Below are 22338 nucleotides of genomic sequence, written 5' to 3' on the forward strand. Positions count from 1 at the left end.
TTGTTCTGCAAACAGCTGAGCTTTATCTCTGACCATGGGCTCCCAAGGACACAGAGATTGTTTATTGACCATGAGGAAGGCAAAGTCATCTAAAAACTGGCTGCTCCAACCAAAGTCATTCTCTCTCCTCTCCAACAGAGGGAGGCTTTGCTTGCTCAACAGCATTTGGTGAACAGTCTTTTACATGTACACATACTATCTAAACTACAGAAGGCAACCAAAACTTGGATGAGGTGCTGAAATTTGCAATGGGCTATCTTTACAGTCTCAGTTTTGTTTCCATGAAAACTTTTGCTTTGCACAGATGAGCAAGGCCTTTAAAACTTAACTCTGCAGACTGCACCTAAATCTATCCCACCGCAGAAACATGGACGTTTGGACATGATGGGACCTGATCAAAAAGGAAGGTCCTTGCCATGGAAGGTGAGGACCAATTCTTGATTCAAACTGCACATTCTTCCTGCACAGAGAGTATTTCATGCAATCTTCAAGAATCTTCAAGTATCAAGAGCTTCTCACCATGCTTACCTTCTCCTCTGCTGATCCCAAAGTGAATAAGTTAAGACAATATTCACCCACTCTTCACACTGCAGTTTTATCTGTCTTTCAGACAGCCGTTGCATCTCTAGCACAATTAACGCAAACACCCGACAGCAAGCCTCACTGAGCCAGAAGAGCAGAAAATGTCCCAGTCCTGCTGACTGTGCACATGTATTTGGTACCAAAACAACCCAGGGAACACATGATTTTCTACAGCAGCACCATGCTGCTGTTTCAACTGCTCGATCATCTGTTCTGATGTCCAGCCTGCTCTCCAGTTTGCCAGACCTGCAGAATTTGTGAGGTGAGCGATTAGATGTGCTGGAAACCATCCGAACAGGGCATCAGCCTAGATCTTGTTTCCTGCAAATTTGCATTTGCTGCTGTCACAGATACATCACGCCACCTCCTTCATGGGCTGATTACATGACACTTTAAAGCTATCTCGCTTTTTATTCCCCTGGTCCCTACTAGAAGGCTGCCTTAGAGCACCCACCAAAATTTAGAAGCAGCCTTTCAGAATACATGCCCAATTCATGCTTAGCTGCTGTTTTGCTGAAATTCTTTATATTCTGAGAAGTTTCGTTACCAGAAAATCGGTAAGAAGCATGTACTAGGAGGAGAAATCCTCATCCAGTTTCAGCTCTTACTGTGTAGGTTAAACTAAACCATAGCCAGCAGCCTATGATGAACTATCCACAAACAAGTATTTATAAATGGATGTATAAGCAAGAATTTATGAATGGATGTCTTCCCATTTCATGCTGCTAAAGTGCATCTTATTCCTACTGCTCATCCATTGCTTTCTGCACAATATTTTGGTTCTCATAACAAAGCCTTCCTACTTCATCAACAGCAAACATGATAAGTAAATTCCTACTTATTTTTCGTCTAGATCATTAATGAAAATATTTCCTCTTTACACTGTAGGAAACTTCCAACTGTTTCCATTAGTCATCCTGGCTTTGCTCTTACTATCCAACACAAGCAAAACTAAAATCACAGGCAAGAAACATTTACTTAGTTTGAAGTCATACCTAGATGGATCTTCAGCCTGTTCTTACTGCTCAGCAATCCATTTCTGTTTCCTGACTTTGTAGCTAATAAAGGTGTTTACTTCTTTGATTTCTTTCATGAGTCCAGCTCTGGTTTATGTTTTTTAGAAAAACAGAGATTTTTTAAAAAAAGAAAACACTGAGAACTGCTATTCTCACTGACCAGACTATGCCCAGCCATTTTTGGTGCTGGACTGGCTTCACAGAATATGAAGTTTAAAAAAAATGAAGTCCTCCAAGCTTTCCTTCTCTCCCCAGTGCTCAGCAACACAAAACAGTGTTTTTTTATTTATTTTTTTATTTTTATTTTTACAGACAGCAGTCCTCTGACACTGTCCCAGAAAGAAACAGGAGAGGAGCTGAGCTCTGTCACACCTTCTCAGGCCAAGCTTCTCTCTCTTCCATACTTCCCAGTTCTTCCCCTTTCATAAGCACTTCTGTATTCCCAACTAACTATAGTAGCCTTCTAAACACCTAAGTATCTGGAATTAAATCATGAGGGTAACCAGAGCACTTATAAACACCACAACCAACCTCTCGGGCACCTCTGAGCACAAAGCTAGCTATTTATTCTATTCTGCCTTTGGCAAAGTAAAGCAGAAAAGCGACAGTGTCAAAGTCCACAGCTGCACTCTTTCCTCTTGCTTCACAGCCAGGTTGGCTCTTTAACAACCTCTAGTTGGCAAGCTTTGGCAAAAGCTTTTGGCAATCCAGGTTAATTAACTGTTCTTTGTTAGACATTTCTCTACAGAATGGCCCAGAGAGCCCTGATTAGCCAAGCATGCTTTTACTTTGCAGAGGCAATGCTGGATGTCTAAATGTCTTGATCGTTTATAAATTCTACTTTAAGATGTTAGTTCAACAATTTTTTCTGATCAGAGCCAGCAATTCCCCGGGGCATTTAGCCTTTCCAAAGGCTAAGTAACATTATCTGCTACTATTCTGAAGGCTGGCATAGAAATACATGCTGTATTTTTGATAGTTCAGACATTTCGTTTTCAAACTCCTTCTAAAAAGATCTAATGGAAATACACAGGAAGTATTTTTGGCCCTGAGCTGCAGACAGATTGAGGGTGCTCAAAGGGAAAACAAAGGAAACGAGAACGGGAGTATCTACATTCACCCTATCCTTACTCCTCCCTGCCCTTAGCTACTCATCACCAAAGGCAACACCAACCCAGTGCAGCCACTCTTCTGCTCTCGTAAGAACCAACGACCAACTCGATGTCCAACAGCTGAAGGAAGGCAGGAAGATACCTAGAGAAAAGCACACGGAGCACGCTAAGCATGCGGTGATCTTTCTGACACATTCTTCCAGAGCCCAGGAATTTGCTGCCTTACAATATCATGAGCTAGAGGTTGTAGCTCCACCCTCGTGCAAAAAGGTACAGCGTGGATCTGTCTGACTGCTTTCGGAATGATTCACGCCCGCTGCCTCTTCCAGCATTTGGGGCTTCACTATCACCAGGAGCACTGCACCACTGTTGGCAGATCTAAGAAAGGCTCTCAGCAGTAAGCTGTGAGCGGGTGCACAAAAGGACAAAAGACGTAGTACTGAGCACAGCCTGGGCAGGAATTGACTTGTCGGGATGTTTCGTAGGCATTCATAGACAAGGAGAGCGCAATGGACCTAATCTGTCTGGATTTAACAGAAGCATCTCAGGCCACACCTACGGATTAGTGAAAGCAACCTGGGGACACTGTAAGGAGAAATGGAGCTTGTCAGTGGGAAACCTCCAGAGATTCTTAGTTTAAATAGAAAACTCCCAAAACAAGAAAGTTTGGGTGTTCCTTGAAGACCATCTTTAGGAATTACCCTATGTAATCTAACTGTTAGTAACATTCAAAAAAAAACAAACAACAAAACACACTGCTCAGAAAACAAAAAATAAACAAACCTCAAACAAACCAACACCAAAACAAAGCAAGGCCAACACCTTTCTACCCCCCCCCCCAGCTGGTTTCAGATTCATTCTGTTTGTAAAAAGCAACAGGCCAGAAGAACAACTCCCAGTCATCACGCAGGAAGAGTGAACTGACCACTGAGACTGAAACAAGAGATTAATTTAAGTCTACTGTGATGTGAAGAACAGCACATTTAGGGACTATTAAAAAGCAAACAAAACCGTAAGACTCAGCAGCTGGAAGCACAGGTACAGAAAAGATGTAGGCATTTCTGAGCTACCAATATAATACAATCATGGGGAAAGCTCATGCGATTCCAGATGGGGTATTTAACTTCAGAAGTACGAGCATTACTAAGCAAGGCACCGATAAAACCACATTTACAACACTCTTATCAACTGCTTCAAGAAATATGAAACCAAACTGAAAACGAATTGGAAAAAAAAAAAAAAAAACCTGTTAAGAAAAATAAACAGAACAGAAAGCCTGTCCTTGCAGAAGGAGACCGAAACATTGGCTTGCCTAACCTGCAGAAAGGAAGGTTAAATGGAGAAAGGCATTCTTCCTAAATAAGTGTGTGCTATGCCAGAGGAGGATAAACTTAATTAAGGATAATAAAGTCACACAAGTCTAATTTGGTCTGAGTAAGTTTAGAAAGGAAGCTAGAGAAAGAGCAAGGCAGCTCTGGGACAATCTTCCAAGCACAGCATGAAACCAACTTATATGGTCTTAAGGCAGAAGAACGTGCCATCACATGGCATGTTTGGAATTATTTTCAAATCATATCACAGACTTGATTCTCTCATACAAAATGTATTCTGTGTGCTAATATCCCAAAGAGGATAGTGAAGACACCGGATCACTAGGTGTCGTACATGTTTACACTGTGTAAACAAGTTTTATTCTACAATGACCAGCAGAAACCCTGAAGAAGTCAAAAGTAATTTGTTGCCTTGCTTGCAATTGATAACTTGCATTTACATTTTTCTCATCTCCCCTTCAGTTGAGGCTCTAGCCACCAGTCGCAGCTGGAGATGGAAAGTTCAGTAGGGCTTATGGGCACTCCTTGGGATACTCAAATCATTCACAGTCCCCTTATCAGTGGCTACTTCTCAAGGTGCCATAACAACTTCCAGCAAGTCAGACAGAATAGGACCACTGAACACTTTTGTGTTTTTCTAGCATTGGTCACAGTTCTGACTGATGGGACATTTTCACCAAACAATCTCTTTGGTTCTCCCAGTTTCTTTATTTGGAATGCTGTGGTTAGGAGGCTTTGAATCTTTTGTATTGAAGGGCTCAACTTCGTGTTAATATTTCGGAGTGCAATGAAAGAAATGGAGAGGAAAGCACAGAAAACTCTCCAACACAACAAGTTAGGTCACTAGTTTTCTTGCAGTCGTGAGGACTCATTACCAAGATAAAAAAGGTCAGTTTGTCTGTCCCTCCACACACACATAAAATAAGCAAGTACGCAACTGTGCAAACATCCTGAGCAATCTGTGTGTAACAATCTATGCCCCACAATTGTTACAGAAAAACTTTGTCACGGTTTGGGGAAAAAGGTTCCTCTCCCCCTGTACCAGCACTCTGCTAAGATGGCAGAGCCCACACTGTGCTGTGCACAGTTGGTACGGAGCCCTCTGCAAGCCTCCAGGCCCATTACAGAGCTGTCACCTTTTGTGATGTTGACCTCCCGGATGCTGTAGCCCTCGCGCAGCCGGACTGAGACAATGCTCACGAGGTCGGCGTGCACCTCCTTCTCCGTGTGCTTCTTCCTCCTCATAGCCAGAGCAGGGTTGCTGCTGGCAGACACCAGGTGCTCATTGAACAGTCGGTGCTGTGACACTGCGAACAACAGAGATGGGGTTTACGAGGGAGCAGATCCCCTGCTCCTCTTCCTACAGCAGCAGCCTTCCCCAGGTACTTTACAGGAGCTGCCTGGAACACCCAGTGGCCCGGAGAACAGTACATCCTTCAGGCACCACTTACACCTACTCCTGGTTCTGCAACACAGCAAACAGGTCTGCTGGCGTGGGGTGGGGTGTCAGGCCCTGCTTCCTATACGACAGCCTTTGTGACAAGGCATGTACATGTTTAGCCTAGACAAGCAGGAAATGCACTGCTGTTATAATAATCACACAGGAAGCTTTTGGGCTTTACCCCTTTCCCTGGAAAACCTCAAATTCCCAAGTACTTTCTGAAAGGTATCAGGCTGTGGGAGCTTTAAGTTTAAACCACTGCCACCTGATCCTTTTCAGATTCAACACCCCCCAGTCCCAGGCCAGCTCTCCTCAAACTTTTCGCTGTGTGGTTTCTGCTGGCAAGCTGCAGAAAGCACAGATGGCAGCAGCACTATAGCCGGGCACTAACCGGTGTCTTGTGCTTTATTGGTAACTAATCTCTTGGCATACTCCCAGCTGCTAACATACATAGCATGAGAACAATCAAGAGAGGCATTTGGGGTGGTTCTCAGGAGTTTAATCTTTCTATCCAAACCACCATCTGCAAGCCTGATGAGGACAAGCTTTCCAAGACGTCCCCATCTGTGAGCTAGCCAGTGTGGAGGAAGGCTTGGAAGAGAACTTCTCACCCCCTCCAAGTTCCAACATGTAAGGCCTAATGGCAGTTTGCTGAGTGAAGTCCAAAGGAAGGGGAATGGCACAAAATTCGGCATTAGTTTTCCCCAAACCACCCAATTCCTGGAACCAGGAGGGCAGTGACAGATTAGGCTGCATGGCCGCGTAGTGCCCAGAGCCTACAGGAGGCACGGAGCTCTGTGGAGTCGAAGACAGTGAGCACCCTCGGGGCCCTCTGTCTCACACAGGCACGAACTGCCCACGTGGGAAGGCAGCATTCCTGCCAAGCCACACAGACTGCTGCCTTTCCCTCACCTCCGTAATACTCACAAGGGCCCATAGAGGACAAGGGGGAACATCAGCATAACCAAGCCTGAAGACACTCCAAGCAGAAGACACTCTTCTGCTGGAAGGAAGACATGCATGCTCCTCACCACAGTAGTATTCTGGATTCAGAGACTCTCCGGTACGCAGGAAGGAGTACAGCAGAAATGCCTTGTGATACACGTTCAGATCCAGGCTCAGGGGATCCAACTCAGGGCACGTGGAGAGGTAAGCACCAAAAGTGGCCATGGCGATGAATTTCATCAGCTCCACATTGGGAACATGGCCAAAGCTGCAATCGTATGAGTAGACACCGCCCACCTAATGGAGGGATAAAGAAGAGACCTGAGCAAGCACAGCGCTGGACATGGGAGGACCAGTGAAGAGCTCAGGCAGCAAGGTCCCCTCTACCCCCTGGAGGGTGAACACTACCAGCAGTAACTCACCTTCCTCCGTCTGGCAGGAAGCAGCCCCCACAGTCCCTGCTAACAGCAGACATACCTGGACAAAGGAGCAGGCCACAGTGCCGCTGCGGAGCTGGTTGAGTAAAGTCTCACACACAGCCACATCGGGGACGCTGGTCACACCATCCGTAATTATTATTATACCTGTAAAGAAGGCATTATCTTAGCACATCTTCCACCTCAAGCAGCTACCACTCTCCTGGTATAGAATTTAGGCAGGGCAAAGGTAAAATGTAAAACCTTGGGATGTCTTGGAACACAAAAAAAAAAAAAAAACCAACAAAATCTTGGGACTGACACCAACAGCTTCCAAGGCATTCTAGAGCTGGCAAACTTCCCAACAAGGCACAGTGAAGCACTCAGCCTGGGCACAGCTCCGCACACCCTGTGTTATTCCAAGCAACAATCATGGCTATGCTACCTCACAAACTCTCCAATGCTGACACCTGGTGTGTGACAATGTTGTTTACCTCTCCACTCCACCACCACAATTAGCCCACAGAGCGCAGAGCAAAAGCTGCCTTTGGAATTTCATCCCTAACCGAAGTGTCCACGCACCAGCCCTTACAAAATTCATCTCAGCCTACAGCAAGAGGAATGCAGCCCTCTGCAAACAGCCGGGCACCCTGAAAGCCAGAGAACGAAGCCAACCTGCGCTGGAGTTGGAGGGCAGCAGCTGCAGTGCCAGTATTCCCTGCCGGACCATGCTGACCAGGCCAACGTCAGCAGTGACAACAGACACGCTGGGCTTCCTCCCTGATGGCTCCTGCACATCGCCAGGGCCCTCTTGGCTCAGAGGTGATAAATCCACCTGGGAGAGGAAAAAAGGAAATAAACAAACAAACAAACATCCCACTCTCCCAAACAGCCTTCAGCCTAGCAGCCCCATGGTACCACAGCCCTGTTGTGCTTTGGCAGACTCCACTTTTAGCTTAAATTTCCAAGTGCTCTTGAAGTCCTAGTTACTTGGGCCCCTTAAAACAGCTGGGAAAGGCTGCCTGGGGGTGGAGGAAGGGGACAACATGCTCAGAACTTTATTATAAGTTGATTTCTGACACTATGGGAAAGATGAGACACTTTGGGGTCACCCAAGCTCCTTTGTGGAGCAAAACAGCTCTCAATTAGAGATGCTGAATACCTTTATTTTTTTCCTTGTCATCTAGTAGAAGCTGCAGCCACTCAGCAATTCCTCAAGTAAAACCCAGAAAGGCAGAAGACACTCAAACAGCTGCATCTCACCTACGAAGCACAGCAGCAGAGTGTATAAGGAGCCTTGTAAGGACAAAGTCTAGTGCCTTCACATTTATCTGTTCAACCAGCACTAGTTATGCAGTGCTGATATAAGCAAATGCAAGTAGGCTTCTCCTGCATTTTCTATCAAAAGTATTCCCCAGGCAAAGGCTAAAATTTGTATAATTACAGTTGTGAGGAATTTATTGTGTTCATAGTCCCCTCATCTCCAGAAGGCTCTGACAGGGCAACCCTGTAATAAACTATTGCTTCATTTTTACTGCTAACACAGAGAATGGGTGAGACCCCCCCCCCTATACAGCTACAGGGATGACTGGAGCTTGGAAAACAAAAGTTAGAACAAACTGAACTTTTGTTCTGCACAAATGGGAGCAGCCTGCTGCTGTGAGCAAAAAACCTGACTATCCATCACTTCGGTTTGCTAGATGCCTTCAGTTCAGACTCTTGTTGACAGCCATACAGCTAATGCAACTTCAAAAGTTAAAAAAAAAAAAAAAAAAAAAAGTTTCAGTTCCTGCCTTTCCCCTGGGGCCTCCCACCTCCACCCCACAGCCTGTGGCAGAACTCGCCAGTTCCTCTGGCCTGCAAGTGCGTCTCTCTCTTGGATTTGCATGGCATTAGTTACAGGGTAGTTTGTTATGAGAGAAATACAGCAGCAAGGAGGAATGCATACAAAGCACTGCAAAACACCAGCTGGTCATGCCAGAAAACTGTTTACTTCCTGCAAGCCCCTTCCTATTCCAGTACTGACAGTCTTTGTATTCAGAGACAAATTTCAGCTAGAATGTGAGATTTTATGCACTTCCGATAGATAAATGCGAGGGGTCAGGAATAGTCTTTTGCTCATCTGACTGGAACCTTTTTTTTTTCCTGCCTTGAGCTCAAACACTAAAAACTAACACTAAGTAAGGACTAAATAACCTCAACCAGGCCAAAAATGCCTTTGACTGTGAGTAGAGTCCTCACAGATAAGATTCCAACTGCAGAGCAGCATGGCAGCACCCCAATGCACCCTCTCAGTGAGAAATTCGTAGACACCCCAAATTCCTACAAAGTCACACTTTTACCTTCCTCCTCAGCTGTAGTTTAAAGTTCTGTCATTAACTGGCTGACACCTGTATCCTTAGCTACTAAAGAGCATCTGCTTCAGATTTCAAGGAGTATCAGGAACTGCACCAGCTGCATATTCAGTTTCATGGTCAGTTTTTGTGGTGACAAGGAAGTATTTTCACTCAAGATTGTAATAAGGGCCAAGGGCATACTCACAGCTATTTATAGACTAATGATAGGGAAGTAATCACCTCTCCCACCATTTTCTTCAGAGAGAAAGCACATCCTACTGTCTGTCCCACGATGTCAAAGGAGTCAAGCTGCTTTACTGTACTTTAGTCAGGCCCTTTATTACAATAATCTTGAGGAAGGTAACTGCTTTCATCAGTCCTTCTCCTAAAAACTTACTGGTTCTGCTTTATTCAGTGTTCATTTCTTATTGCTGGATTCCAAAAAGTTTTCCTCCAAACTCCTGAGCTGCTCCTTCTCCAGACCTACACCACTCCTCCTCACCTCACAGAGCAGGCCTCCAGCGAGCAAGAAACCCCAACCACCCCTGCCCTCCTCACCTGCGGTTTGGGTTCATACTGCTGTTGGAGCATCTCTGCCACCTTGTTCTCAAAGGCACACAGCTGTGTGTAAACCTGGTGCAGGAAGGCTTCTCGCTTTGTCTCATCCAGCTGGCAGCCCTGGAACAGTACCTGGTCCGGGGACACACACGTCAGTCACCAAGTTCAGGTTTTATAGTGCCAGCTCCCACAATGGTACATGGGAACACAGTTCAGTGCAGCACAGTTCAGGCACGTCCCTGACAAAGGAGAGGTACAGCACAGGCCTCTTGTCCTGCCTGCGGCCAGCTGCCTGTGTGCACTGGTGTTTTGTGGCAACTGCAATGCACTCCGCAGCAGATGCTCACATCTGTCTCTGGGAAGTCTCCCTTTCGGGCAAGAAATTTCTACTTTTGCCTTCTTCTAAGATAAGCAGTAGGCAGGAAAAATTAACGTGATATCCTTGTTAGAAGGCATTAACTTTGGCCCGCCATTTCTAAGGAAGACCTGTTCACTCCAATCTAACCCAGCTACTGACTGATCCAATTATCTTCCAGTAAGTGGATGGATAAAAGAACAGTAAATTGAAATAATGGGGGAAAAAAGTTAAATCAGACATTACAGAAGAGGCTGTGAGACATAACAGAGGGAGCTTGCCACCAAAGAAACTCCCTAAGCTGACAGGAACAACGCTTGTATTTACAGCGACTTTGTACAGGCAAACCCCTGCCAAAATTAGGTATTGCAGAACAAGCCGGTGAAGAGGACACAATGTGTACACAAAGAATTCAACAGACAGCTGGGACATTGCACGTGATCCACATTCCCTCAACACCTCATAAAACTTGGGAAAAGTAAACAACTACAATATAGATGAGTTTTCTTGGATGAGTGATACGCCTACATGCCTTTTCCACCACAAAAGGCACACGCAGCTTCTCCACTTGTGCCCACAGATTACAGCCACCGGTCTCATACAAGAAACGGGTCTTTAGAGACATCCAGAGAAGAAAACCATAGCCACTTCTGTGCTCAATTTAGTGTAAATAGAGGTGATACTGAGCCAAAGCATGATGACACCTGGAAGAGAGCTGGACCAGACAACACACAGAAACATCGCTAGCAAATTGGAAAACTCTTGCTACACTTATTTTGGTAGTACCTATGACTAAAGCAAGAGCCCTTCAAGCAAATGCTCTTCAAGCAACATACAAACCAAGAGTTGGACTTGATGATCCTTAAGGGTCCCTTCCAACTCAGGATATTCTATGATTCTATGATTCTATGATTAAAGCCTGCAGACTGCCCAGAAGGCTTCAGTAGAGGTGAGCCAGGGGAGAGAGAGGGAGGAAGCAAGAAGAGACTTACAGGCTCATCCTGTTGCCACCAACTTTCCCTGGTTTTAGCAGAGGAACGAAACACACCATCAGAAATGTGAAAATACTGGGAGGTGGAAGGAAGCAACACAGGGAGGATAAACTTCAAAAACCCCTACAGACACTGTAAACCAGACTTCAGTTTACTAAACAGACCTGCCCTGGCTCAAGTAAGTGTGAGATTACTGGGGCTGGCTGCTCTCTCCACCAAGGAGAAATGCATTCATACCAATGCAAACAGAGAGCAAGATTTGCCAGAAGAGAAAATTATCATTGAATAAAGCATTGCTACACAGCTGGAGCAGGCAGTCAAGCTTTTAGGAACACAACCTCTTCCTGAATGCTTCAAACTAATTATCATAGGCCAAAAAGAATTAATCAACAGAGATTTAAAAAACAACAACAATCATGCAGTAAGCATGAAGGCAAGATGCGCTATGCCTTAACTCAGAGAACGCTGCCTGCAGGAGCCTTCTCAGAAGGGCCCTGCTCCCCCAAAAGAGACTCAGCTTCCTCCCAGAAAAGAGAAGTTGCTCACCTACACTCCGTCATCGCCCCAGGCTACACGTGAATCAAGGCTACAACATCCTAGTTAACAGGGCCTGGCTAACAGATGTCCCCTCTTTCCTCTGGGTTCACAGGAAAGCAGTGCTGCAAGCTGCTCGCACACCGAGATGCGCCAAGGGTGAGGCCAAGTTTTACCTGGTGGGACTGGAGGCCGATGATGGAGGAGTACGCCTGGATGGTGACGAAGATCTCTGGCCGATAAATGATGTCTGAGCCAGGGATGCGGAAGGGTCTCAACAATCCCACCAAGCATCGGGAAAGAGCGTGGAACACCTCATCAAAAATGATCTCCCCCGTTGAGTCATCCTGTGGAAACAGAGAAATGAGGCAGCTTTTGCATCTTCCAGGACTTTCCATCTCGCTGCACCACCACATGGAGCCAGCAACAAACTTTATTCTGCAGCAGCAGCTGCATCAAAACGACAGCTTCCTGCAAACCACGGGCACATACATGGCATTCAGCAGAGAAATGGAGCTGCCAAGGGGCTCTCTTACTAGGAGCATCCCATGCCTCGCTCCTAGGACATAAGGCAAGAGCCCTGCAGAAACAGAGGCTAACACAGAGAGAAGTAAGCCTGCTCAGCAGGGAGGCTGCTTCTCCTTTTTGGATGTACCACCCCGACAGCCCAGCCCCTGCGCTCACCACGATGCCCGTGGAGGGGCTCAGGTCCAGCTCGATCACGAAGCGGTACTGGCGGGCCAGGAAGGTGACGCGCGTGGAGGGCACGAGGAGGTAGGGCCGGGGCTGGACGGGCTCGTCGGGCTGCCAGCCGTGGGGCAGGATGCTCAGCACCTCCAGCTCGTTCTCCGACTGCACCTGCGGTGGGGGCACGGCGCTGAGACGGGGCCGGGGCTTCCCTGCACCCAGGGGACACCCCAGGGGACAGCACCCCAGGGGACAGCCCCAGACCCGTCCCCGCTCACCAGCTCGGGCTCGGGCAGCGCCCAGATGACCTGGTGCAGCCGGCTGAGCACCCACGCGAGCCGCACGTTGCGGGAGATGCGGTAATCCTTCTTCATCAGCAGGAACACGTGCCCGGCCTCCTCCACCTGCGGGGACAACCACGGCAGCCGCTCGGCTCAGCTCGGCCCGGCCCCCTTCGCCCCTCGCCCCCCTCCGCCCGCCGCCCCCCTCACCTCGCCCTCGGCCCTCTCGGCGGCCGCCATGTCCGCCCGCCCCCCTGCCCGGCCCCGCCGCCTTCCGCCATGACCCGGAAGCGCGGCGCTCCCCTAGCAACCGGCCCGCGCCGCCATGCAGGTGAGGGGCCGGGGCGGCGGGGACGGGCCGGGACGGGGCGGGTGGGAGAGGGACGGGACGGGACGGGTCGGGACGCCAAGCCGTAGCCCCAAGCCGTAGCCCCAAGCCGTAGCCCCAAGCCCCGCCGCCGTTCGCAGTCCGTCGAGGCCCGGCCCGCTGCGCTGTATCAGCAGCGGTCGCGGTTTGTTTCCAGGCGCGGTGCGTTCCCTCCACCCGCCCCGTTTGCCCCCGCAGCGCCCCCACAGCCCCGGGGCGGTGGCACGGCGGTGGCGAGGTGCCCGCGGCCCGTCACACCCAGCTCCCAGCGGCTTCGGAGACAGCCTGCAAAGCGAGGGGCCGGGGTCCCAGGGGTGCCGCAGGGCTGCGTGTGGTGGGTTTAACTCACCCTGCGGAGAGCTGCCGGGAGAAGCACGGGTGGTCGCAGGGACACAGACCCATCCAGGCTGGAAGAGGGCTCCAAGATCACCCAGTCCAGCCTCTGGCCTAGCACTATTCAGTCCTCCACTAAACCGTATCCCTAAGCTCTACATCTAAACGTCTTTTAAAGACCTCCAGGGATGGTGACTCCACCACTTCCCTGGGCAGCCTGTTCCAATGCCTCACAACCCTCTCAGTAAAGAAGTTCTTCCTAATATCCAACCTAAAACACCCCTGGTGCAAATTTAGCCCATTCCCTCTCATCCTGTCACCAGGCACATGGGAGAACTCGTAGTGCTGCCAGTGGTTAACCTTGCACAAACACAGTGCACACGAGAAGGTGCAGATTCATGGCTTCAGTGCAGCCAGGAGCTGACTGCCCCAGCACAGGACAGAGGGGAGTTGTGCTGCGCTCCTGAGGTGTAACAGCCCCCAGCCTGCTCCATGAAGCCACTCCGTGGACAGGGAGTGGATTTTAACAAAATGGACTCAGCCATTTCTTCTGAGATGGCTAAGTGAAGTCTGATCAGCAGTTTTTAAATAAACATAAAGCCTTTGCAGCCTAGCTACACTATAAATTAAGTAGAGTAGCTTTCTCGTGTACATGCAAAATACTTGATAGTCTCTCCCGTGAAGCTCGTGCTAGTTGAGTTTGTTTAAACAGTACAACGACTAACCCAACAGCAAGCATGCAAGCGGCCTGAGTCACCCCATCTGCTTTCCCAATCGGCATTCCCTTTCTATTATTTGATTGCTTTGTCCCACCCTCTTCATGGATTATTGTACAGTGCCTGACTTAAATTAGCAGTTCATTAGGGCTGGGACTTTAATTACATTTTGTGCAATTCTGTTTTATGAATAAGTAAGAATAGATAAGATTTTAGAAGGTTTTTGCAAGAGTCAAAGGTATGACGTGCTGCCTGTGGCAACAGATCACCAGACACCCCCTCACCCAGAGAAAAGGTGATTTAAGCAGTGTAGTCCAGAGGTAAAGGCAGGAGGTGATCTTTGCATGTGTCCAGCTACATACGGTCTGTCACCTCAGTGCTTCCCATAGCTGGGAAGGGAAAAGTAAAATAGGAATTCCCTGGTTTTTAGCAGCTGGTAGTGGCACTAGGGCAGGAAGAAAGTAACAAGTGAGGTTGAGGGTAGAAACTGGAATCTTTAGGCCACAGACCTGATTGATACTCGTTTTGCAAATGGCTGTGAACACATCACTGTGCCCACGTCTGCTGTCAGCAAGGGTTCAGAGAATCCTAATCTGCTTTGAGCTGGGTTAGCATAAATAGCTCACAAAGGTGGCGTGAGCCAACATTGATGACTTTGCCTGATGTGGTAAAAAAGCAGATGTAAGAGATAATGTCTTCTCTATTCTCATCTAGATCTTAAAAAGGACAGCTAGCCAGGGATTGGCACAGGTATGTGTCTCCTGCCTAAGTTTTTTTCCCAAGGAGACATGTTCCATGTGAAAATACAGTATTGTTTTCTGCAGGGTCTCTATTTCCTTCCCCTGCAAAGGAGTCTCTCTGTGGGAGAGATTGGACTATGGATGCGCGTGTGTGGACCGGAGTGGTCCTTGGAGAGGTGTTAAGCTTTGTCCTCATCCCTGTCTTTCCTGCCTTTTTTTTTTAGAGAGAAGAGAAGCAGCTGGAGCTGACCCTGGAGGCACTCATCAGCCAGGTGGCTGACCTGAAGAACTCACTGGTCAGCTTTATCTACAAGCTGGAGAATGAGTACGACCGGCTCACGTGGTAAGGCATCTCATGGAGACGGGGCACTCCTCATTCCTGCTGAAACTCTTCCAGGCTCTGCTCAAAGGACCACAAAGTATAATCAAAAACCACAAGCCTGTTGTCAGTAGACTTAAATTTGCTTTTCACATTTCTGCTGGAGGAGCCACTAAATGTCTGAACCAAAAAACAATTGAAAACCATTTGTTCCACACTATGCAGTAATGGTCATGCCAACACCCTGGGAGCTAGGCACTTAAGGGAGCTAGCGTAGATGCTTGCATCTGCAGTGAATGGAAACTCCTTGGATAAAATATCTTTTAAGACCCACATATGCTGTGAAATGAGCAATCATTCTTTCTGCATTTCTTGACCTTTTTGGCTTTCTCTGGCTCCAAAATAAATTGAGTTCTTATGCTTGTGGTTTGCTGCTTCAGCATGTTTTGCTAGACATTTTGAGAGGCTTTCAAGGTGGCATTCTTGTCCTGGTGGACCATAAGGATGATATATCTGCAGATTAATAACCTGTGCAGCATCTTATGCAGTAGCTGCCACTGAAGCAAAGCGTCACAGGCAGTTAGCATTAATGTTGCAGAAGGAAAGAGAGGTGATGAATTCCCCAGAGAAAACAAGCTGAGGGGGACCTCCTTGACAAGATTATCAGTTATTTTGCTTCATTATCCCCTAGTCTGGATAGCCAAGCTATAAATACTGTCTCTCCTGGCTGTATTGCTTAGGAGCTAAATTGTGTCTCAGACCTTGCTTTAGAATTTTACTGGGAGAGTTAGTGATAAGAAAAGCATTGCTTCTGTGTATGGTACGGAAATCCCAAACAACTGCCACTTCCAGTGGTACTTGTGATGTCCCTGGGCTGTTTGCAGCTTTGTGCGCAGGGATTTGTCCACACCTGCACACTCAGCCCTAGGTTTTACTCCTTAATGTCCAGAGTAGACTGATTGGAGGAATAATGTTATTTCCTCACTTTCCAGACGTTTGAGTGAGGAACAGATAAAAGCCATCTGTTTGCGTGCTCTGTCTTCTTTATTTGCTTTCCCAGGCCTTCCGTTCTGGACAGCTTCGCATTGCTCTCTGGACAGCTGAACACTTTAAATAAAGTGCTGAAGCATGAGAAGACCCCACTGTTGCGAAACCAGGTTATCATCCCCTTAGTGCTGTCTCCAGACCGCGATGAGGAGATCATGGTAAGAAACTTCCCAACGAGTGTCGGACTCATTGGAGTGTTACGATGTGCTTATGGACCCACTTCAGTTTGCTATTCTTGCACTTGGCATTCCTCAACTCTGGGTGTAAAGAAATAAAAGGTGATGAGTAGTTCTGCCTTGGAGCTGCTTTTCTCAGGGGCTTTCACCTTCCAAAGCTTGCTCTGGATATACTTTACAGGATGTGCTCTTCATAAATACTGTATTTTCATAAAGTCAGGGACAAAGGAGATGGTGTCTTAGTTTGTAGCTGGAAGGCCTCCTTGCCATCTTCTGATCTGACCAGACACAGTACAAATTCCTAGACAAAAGGTTGAAAGTTCCTCGTGCTCCCCAGTCAGGGTTTCCCCACAGCATGTGAGCAGCCTTGTTCCATGGCCTGTGCCCTCGTCTTGAGCTCTCTGAGCGCTTGGCTGGAGGAGGAGGCCCTGAGCGTGGCTTGTCCGACTATTGCAGCGGCAGACGGAGGGGCGCGTGCCCGTGTTCAGCCATGAGGTAGTGCCTGACCATCTTCGAACGAAGCCTGACCCCGAGGTGGAGGAGCAGGAAAAGCAACTGATCACAGATGCAGCTCGAATTAGCCCCGATGTGGCACAGGTAGGTGAAAAAGAGCTTGATAATTCTGCCTCTTAGCCCTGGGGCACAAATGCCATTTAACTCTGTTCCCTTCACTCTTCTATCTGACAGTTATCTTTTTTACTATGCCCTTTTCTGCCTGAGATTTCTCCAGATGACCTTAGCTGAGGTTTGGGTTCCTTCAGTCTCACAAAACAAGGGTGTCCAGCCCACTACCTGCTCACAAGAGGTACCATCACACCACAGAAACACGAAGGCTATCTCACCCCTGTAGTGCCCTCCTGCATGCATTGGAATTGGACTCTTTAGCTTTGCTAACAAAAGATTTGTTTGGTTACACAGACTGTTAATTTACCTTGCTGACTTGTACTGTGGTGGAGATACCCTGGCAGTTACTGTTGGTTTCCATTTTGCAGAAACAGATCCAAAGTCTGAATAAAATGTGCTCAAATCTGCTGGAGAAAATCAGCAAGGAGGAGCGGGAATCTGAAAGTGGAGGTATGTCATTGAGGTGGGAGTGGGGTGCAGGACCCAAGCAACAAACTTGAATGATGGTGGCAAAGTAGGTTAAGCAGAGAGCCTAAAACATGGGAAATGCAGGTTAGCACAGACAAAAACATTCAGCAACATGCAAGGCTGGCTGTCCTGGAGTCCCCTCATTGGGAAGGAGTCCTGTGGGTGCATGGAAAGGAGTAGGAAGTTCTGTGAAATGGAAAGGAGGGGCAGTTGTAGAAGCATACCTTAGTGTCTCCCCAAAACTACAATTTTTTTTTCTTGGAGTGTTGGATACATACAGAAGTGTATGTAAGCAATTATAAAATTGATGATGTGGGTATATATGAGTGGAGGCTGCAGAGGGCAGCCCTTTTGCTTAATAATGGCCTGCGACTCACTGCTACATCACTTCTCCCTTCACACACTGAGAGAAACGATAGCACTGTCACAGAGATATGCATGATTAGTCCTCTGTTGCTGAATCCAAAATTTTTTAAGCAGATAGCTCAGAGCTCTCAATAGGAAAGGGTCACTGCAGGCAGTATGAGACTCACTGTCACAGTCTAAATAAATACATCTGTAGAAAACAGGATTTAAGAACGTCATAGGACACTTACAGACACCATGCTGCGGCTGAGCCTTGCAACAGGGATGTTGCCATTGATTATTTAGAACCTAATGCTTGTTACCTGCCATAGGATTCAGTATGGAAAATAGTGGAGTTGGCTTCTTCTGACTCCCTTTCTTGAGCAGCATGCACCCAGCTCTCAGTGGAGAAGCTCTTGGGACACCACTGTCCTTGGACTTTGCAGCTTCTTTGGCCCTCCCAGAGCTCTTGTCGTACAACGTGTTAGAAGCTGATCTGTATTACATGCAGGAAACTATCAGAAAAGTAAATTCAGGACAAGCTATGCTAGCTTTTGGACTTGACAGCCAGAATGATCAAAAAAAAAATATATATATATATTTTTTTTTTTCTCTTTTCTACAGGATTACGGCAGAACAAGCAGACTTTCAACCCTGCAGATACCAATGCCCTGGTAGCAGCTGTGGCCTTTGGGAAAGGATTGTCAAACCGGCGCCCCCCTGGCTCTGGGGGATCTGTCCAGTCAGGGCAACCAGGAGCTGGTGCCATCATTGCAGGGGCTTCAGGCATGCAGCAGGTACCAATGTCAGGTGCACCAGCTCAGCAGCAGCCAATGCTGGCAGGAGTGCAGATGGCACAAGCAGGACAGCCAGGTAAATATGCTGCATATCTGAGAGTGGTTGAAAAGCTAGGAGCAAGAAAGATAAATGCAGGTGCAGAGATCCTTCCCCAGCCACCTTTTAAATACAACTGAGTAAGAGGGTCCTTTCTAGCCTTAATAATTTAAGTCAGATTGTAACAGTGGAGTAATACCTGCTTCAAATTGGCTCAGAGGTTGAAGTAGATCCCAGTCATTCAGCTTCCTAACTCACACTGCAATACCTGTTTAATAACAGAATTAGTGAACATAGGCTTTAGTATGGAGGGAGATCACAGTGTGGTTTTGTAAGGATCTATGCTGGGCGTTTTGCTGTCAAACTAGATTTCGAGGTAGGGAGTAAAGTAGAAAAGTTTGATGGTAATGAATTATTTAAGGTAGGTAAAAAAAAAGATGTCTGTAAAGAGTCACAGAAAGATTTCATATTCAAAGTGACTTCACTTAATTATAGTAGGTTACATTTGTATTAAATAGAAAGTGAAGCACAATGAGCAAAAGCAATTTGTCTTTACATGCCCAGTACCTAGACTCTAATTTAGTTGCCTGCATTTGGGAAATTAATACATGATACAATAGTTTTGTAAAATCATAAAGTAGCTGTTCAGCTGGGGCTAAAATGCAAACTGAATGTAAGGAATTACTAGGAGAGGAACAGGGAAACAGAGAATATTGTTAGGCCATTATATAATTCCATTGGGCACCCACATTTGCAATATTATGTGCAGTTCTGAAAAGTTCTGATAGTTCATCCTGGGGATAGCTACTGAGGTTAGGCTGGGAGTAAGAGGAGGAAAACATGAAAGCCTATAAAATCCCAAATTGTATAGAGGAAACAAATGGGGAATGATTACTCATGATTTCCCATGAAACAGAAGGATCAATGGAAGTGCACTAATGAGAATACTAGCTTGTGGGTTCACAACAAAAGGGAGACACTTTTCTGAATACTAGATAATCACAGTGTAGAGCACGTTGCCCAAGTGTGTGGTGGACACACAAAGTTTATATGGAATGGAAAAGTAAATTTCTGGATGAAAAATCAGTCAGTAGCTAATAATCCTGAAGACACCATCTCTGACTCAAAGTCTTAGAGCTACAATATTGGAAGCCAAGGGAAGTATCACTCTAGGCTTGCCCTGTTCTGGTATTCTTCCATAAATGTCCCCTGCTAGATTCTGTCAGAAATGGGTTTGGCTTGGGGGACTTGCAGGCCTAACCCTATATTGTCATTCTTGTGTTCATATTAATGGAGATTTTGGATATTGGATATTCTAATTGGTGTTTTTTTTTGCCTGCATAATGACCGTGTCGTTTAGAAATGAACTTGAGCAACGATATTAATCCTAAGTTAATTGGGTATTTATGTAAGACTTAGAAAGTAATTTCCACTGTAATTTTGAAACAAAGAAGCCTCCTGTGATTTCTGGCTGCATACCCACAAACACTGTCTCCATGATGGGAAGACATCCCCTCTTATACAGCATCTGCACACCGAGCTCCATGTGCTGGTAACAAGCACTTGTCCAGCTCGTGTTACCAGGGAGTTCCGATTTGATAAGAGCAGCTGTGCTGTTTGGCCAAAGGTCAATCCCCTTATCCTGGTCCTGATAGCGGCCCACAGTGGAGCCTGAAAGAGTTCAAGAATGAAGCGTATCCTGACAGGCACCTCCAGCAGCTGTTGTTTAGGCAAATTTTAAGCTGGAGTTTGGCTTCAGACCAGTGGGTGTAAGAACCATCAGTTTCTGCAGTTCCTTTCTGAACTACAGTTTTGACTCCTGCAAGGCTGGTGGCAAAATGTCCCACAGCATTACTGCATGAATTGCATAAAAGTTTCCTTTTTATGTTTAAGTCTTTTTCCCGATAATTTCATTCGATGATTCCTCTTTACCTGTGTAGTGAAAAACAGTGAATAATCATTCCTCGGTTACCTTCTCCATACTAGTTTTCATATTTTGGAATTCTGTCATGTTCTCCTCCCTGTGTACCCCATGTACAGTTATCCTGGGCTGCTAGGATCCCATGTGTGATTGGTGTCAGCAAAGAGTAATGCCCAAGAGTTGGTTGTGGTTAAGAGAAATTAAGAGACCTGAGAGGGGTTTAATAACGCAAATATATGCCCTGACTACAAATAATGCTACATGGAGGGGGATACAGCCAGTTGCATTTGTCTCTCTGAAATGAAGTGGAGATCAGTTTGATTTCTTGTGTCAGGGCTGTTGGTAGCAACTTCTGTCAAACTGAGCAAGCCCCACACTCCTGTAGAAGCCTCCTGACAAAGAGAAAAGCTTGTTTAAGGTGGAACAAGGACAGAGTTGGTAGGGAGACGCGGTACTTGATGTCAAGGAGATTTCTCAACAGAGAAAAGTGCTGATTTATAAGAGAGAGTGATTGAATTAGGTCAGAAGCTGAACGATGCTGTAGCTCATAAGCCTGATGTGGTGCCTGGGGTGGAAAAGGAGAAGCTTGGACAGGAAAGCAAATATTCTTTCTTACAGCTGATTTTGCACTGCTTGTTTTCTTTTTCTAGGAAAGATGCCAAGTGGCATAAAAACAAACATCAAATCTGCCTCAATGCATCCGTATCAGAGATGAGCCAACGCAAACCAGACCCAGGGAACAGCAGTTACCAACATTGTTCCTGCTGCAGCTACCACACACGGATTCCTTTTCGGACTTCTGAGTTCCTTCACACATCCATACACCATATCCACAGAGCTGGGAGTTATGACACCCTTCCCTGGGTTTTATTTAGTGCTGGGTGGCTTGTGTGGAGCTGCTAGGAGCCATGTCTCCTGGAGACAAGTACTCTGTTCAGCCAGAGCAGCTTTTTTTGTAGTAATAATCTCATTTTCTTCAGGTCTGGCCTGAAATGCACCTACCCTTTCTTGATACAGAACGTGAAGAGCAGCATGGATCATTCTGCTTCTTGTTTCTGTCTGTTGATTTGAGATGCTCCTAACTGTACTCCGTGTTGTTGAATAAAGACCTTGTTATGCACACTGTGAGATATTGGCGTCCATCTCTTGGGTTGCAAGTAGTCTCATTTCCCTTTGGGTGAGGCTACAGAGCAGCTCTGATCTGAAATAAACAATAAATTTTAGAGGCTGAGTGCTGGAGCTGCAGGCTTGTGTGTAAAGAGCTGTTATAAAGTGAATCAGCAGAGTACAAACATAAGTAGTAAACATCTTGTTCTTGTTCTTTGTAAACCCATTACAACTGTTCCCCGGAAAGCAAAATACCGGCAACGACTATTACAGGACCCACAGCAAGAAGGCAGCATTTCAGGAACAGAAGCACAGAGCTTTTGCACTCTGATGCTGCTGCAAATCCCATCTGGATCTGATTTCACTTCGATAATTCCCTGCTTCTGCATTCCTATAAAGTTCTGAATTAGCCAGGCCATGAGACCTGACCATTTCTGTTCAGAACCGGACGTTGTGAAGCCATCCCTGTTCTAATTTTGGCCCTTTAACTGTAACATGTAATCTGCTTAATGGAAGATTCCTCTGTGAATTAAGGGTGGGGACAGATGCCTACAGAGCACGTTGGTAAATACTAACGATCCAGAAGAGAGCCATCTTGCCTCTTGCTGCTCTTGCCTGGACTTCCCCTTTGACTTGTGGTGAAAGCCGGTGCTGTGCTTTACTCAATAGCATCTGTCAGCAATCTTAAGGGTGAGGAAATCTCCACTCAGCAGATACAGCCTGCAGCTGCTCCTGCACTGCTTGCCTCTGAGCTA

The 22338-nt window shown here is 46.7% G+C and overlaps 2 protein-coding genes across 8 annotated transcripts in view; one reads left to right on the forward strand and one right to left on the reverse strand.

Annotated features, from left to right (window-relative positions):
* SZT2 (SZT2 subunit of KICSTOR complex) overlaps positions 1-12840 on the reverse strand; it is a 55818-nt gene extending 42978 nt beyond the window's left edge. For all 7 annotated transcript variants that reach the window (XM_084291038.1, XM_084291035.1, XM_084291034.1 and 4 more), the window contains exons 1-9: positions 12797-12840; positions 12584-12709; positions 12303-12476; positions 11795-11965; positions 9738-9869; positions 7519-7678; positions 6905-7011; positions 6514-6724; positions 5178-5348 (exon numbers count right to left, since the gene is read on the reverse strand). In XM_084291038.1, the coding sequence (XP_084147164.1) occupies positions 5178-5348; positions 6514-6724; positions 6905-7011; positions 7519-7678; positions 9738-9869; positions 11795-11965; positions 12303-12476; positions 12584-12709; positions 12797-12826 (1282 nt within the window). In that variant the 5' untranslated portion in view covers positions 12827-12840. The remainder of the gene's footprint in view (positions 1-5177; positions 5349-6513; positions 6725-6904; positions 7012-7518; positions 7679-9737; positions 9870-11794; positions 11966-12302; positions 12477-12583; positions 12710-12796) is intronic.
* Positions 12841-12877: 37 nt separating this feature from the next.
* On the forward strand, positions 12878-21591 carry MED8 (mediator complex subunit 8). The gene is made up of 7 exons (XM_084290835.1): positions 12878-12917; positions 14967-15085; positions 16122-16266; positions 16741-16881; positions 17277-17358; positions 18346-18594; positions 21127-21591. Exons 1-7 carry the CDS (start codon positions 12912-12914, stop codon positions 21189-21191), a joined length of 807 nt encoding a protein of 268 aa, XP_084146961.1. The 5' UTR covers positions 12878-12911; the 3' UTR covers positions 21192-21591.
* Positions 21592-22338: the final 747 nt, after the last annotated feature.

The sequence above is a fragment of the Netta rufina genome (genome assembly GCF_964035555.1).
Source record: "Netta rufina genome assembly, chromosome: 8".
Taxonomy (NCBI): Eukaryota; Metazoa; Chordata; class Aves; order Anseriformes; family Anatidae; genus Netta; species Netta rufina.

What these genes read in the sequence shown, in the direction of transcription:
- MED8 (XM_084290835.1), top strand. An exon ending in ACCGCGATGAGGAGATCATG is followed by an intron (nt 16,267 to 16,740) that starts GTAAGAAACTTC and finishes CGACTATTGCAG; the next exon opens with CGGCAGACGGAGGGGCGCGT. An exon ending in TTAGCCCCGATGTGGCACAG is followed by an intron (nt 16,882 to 17,276) that starts GTAGGTGAAAAA and finishes TCCATTTTGCAG; the next exon opens with AAACAGATCCAAAGTCTGAA.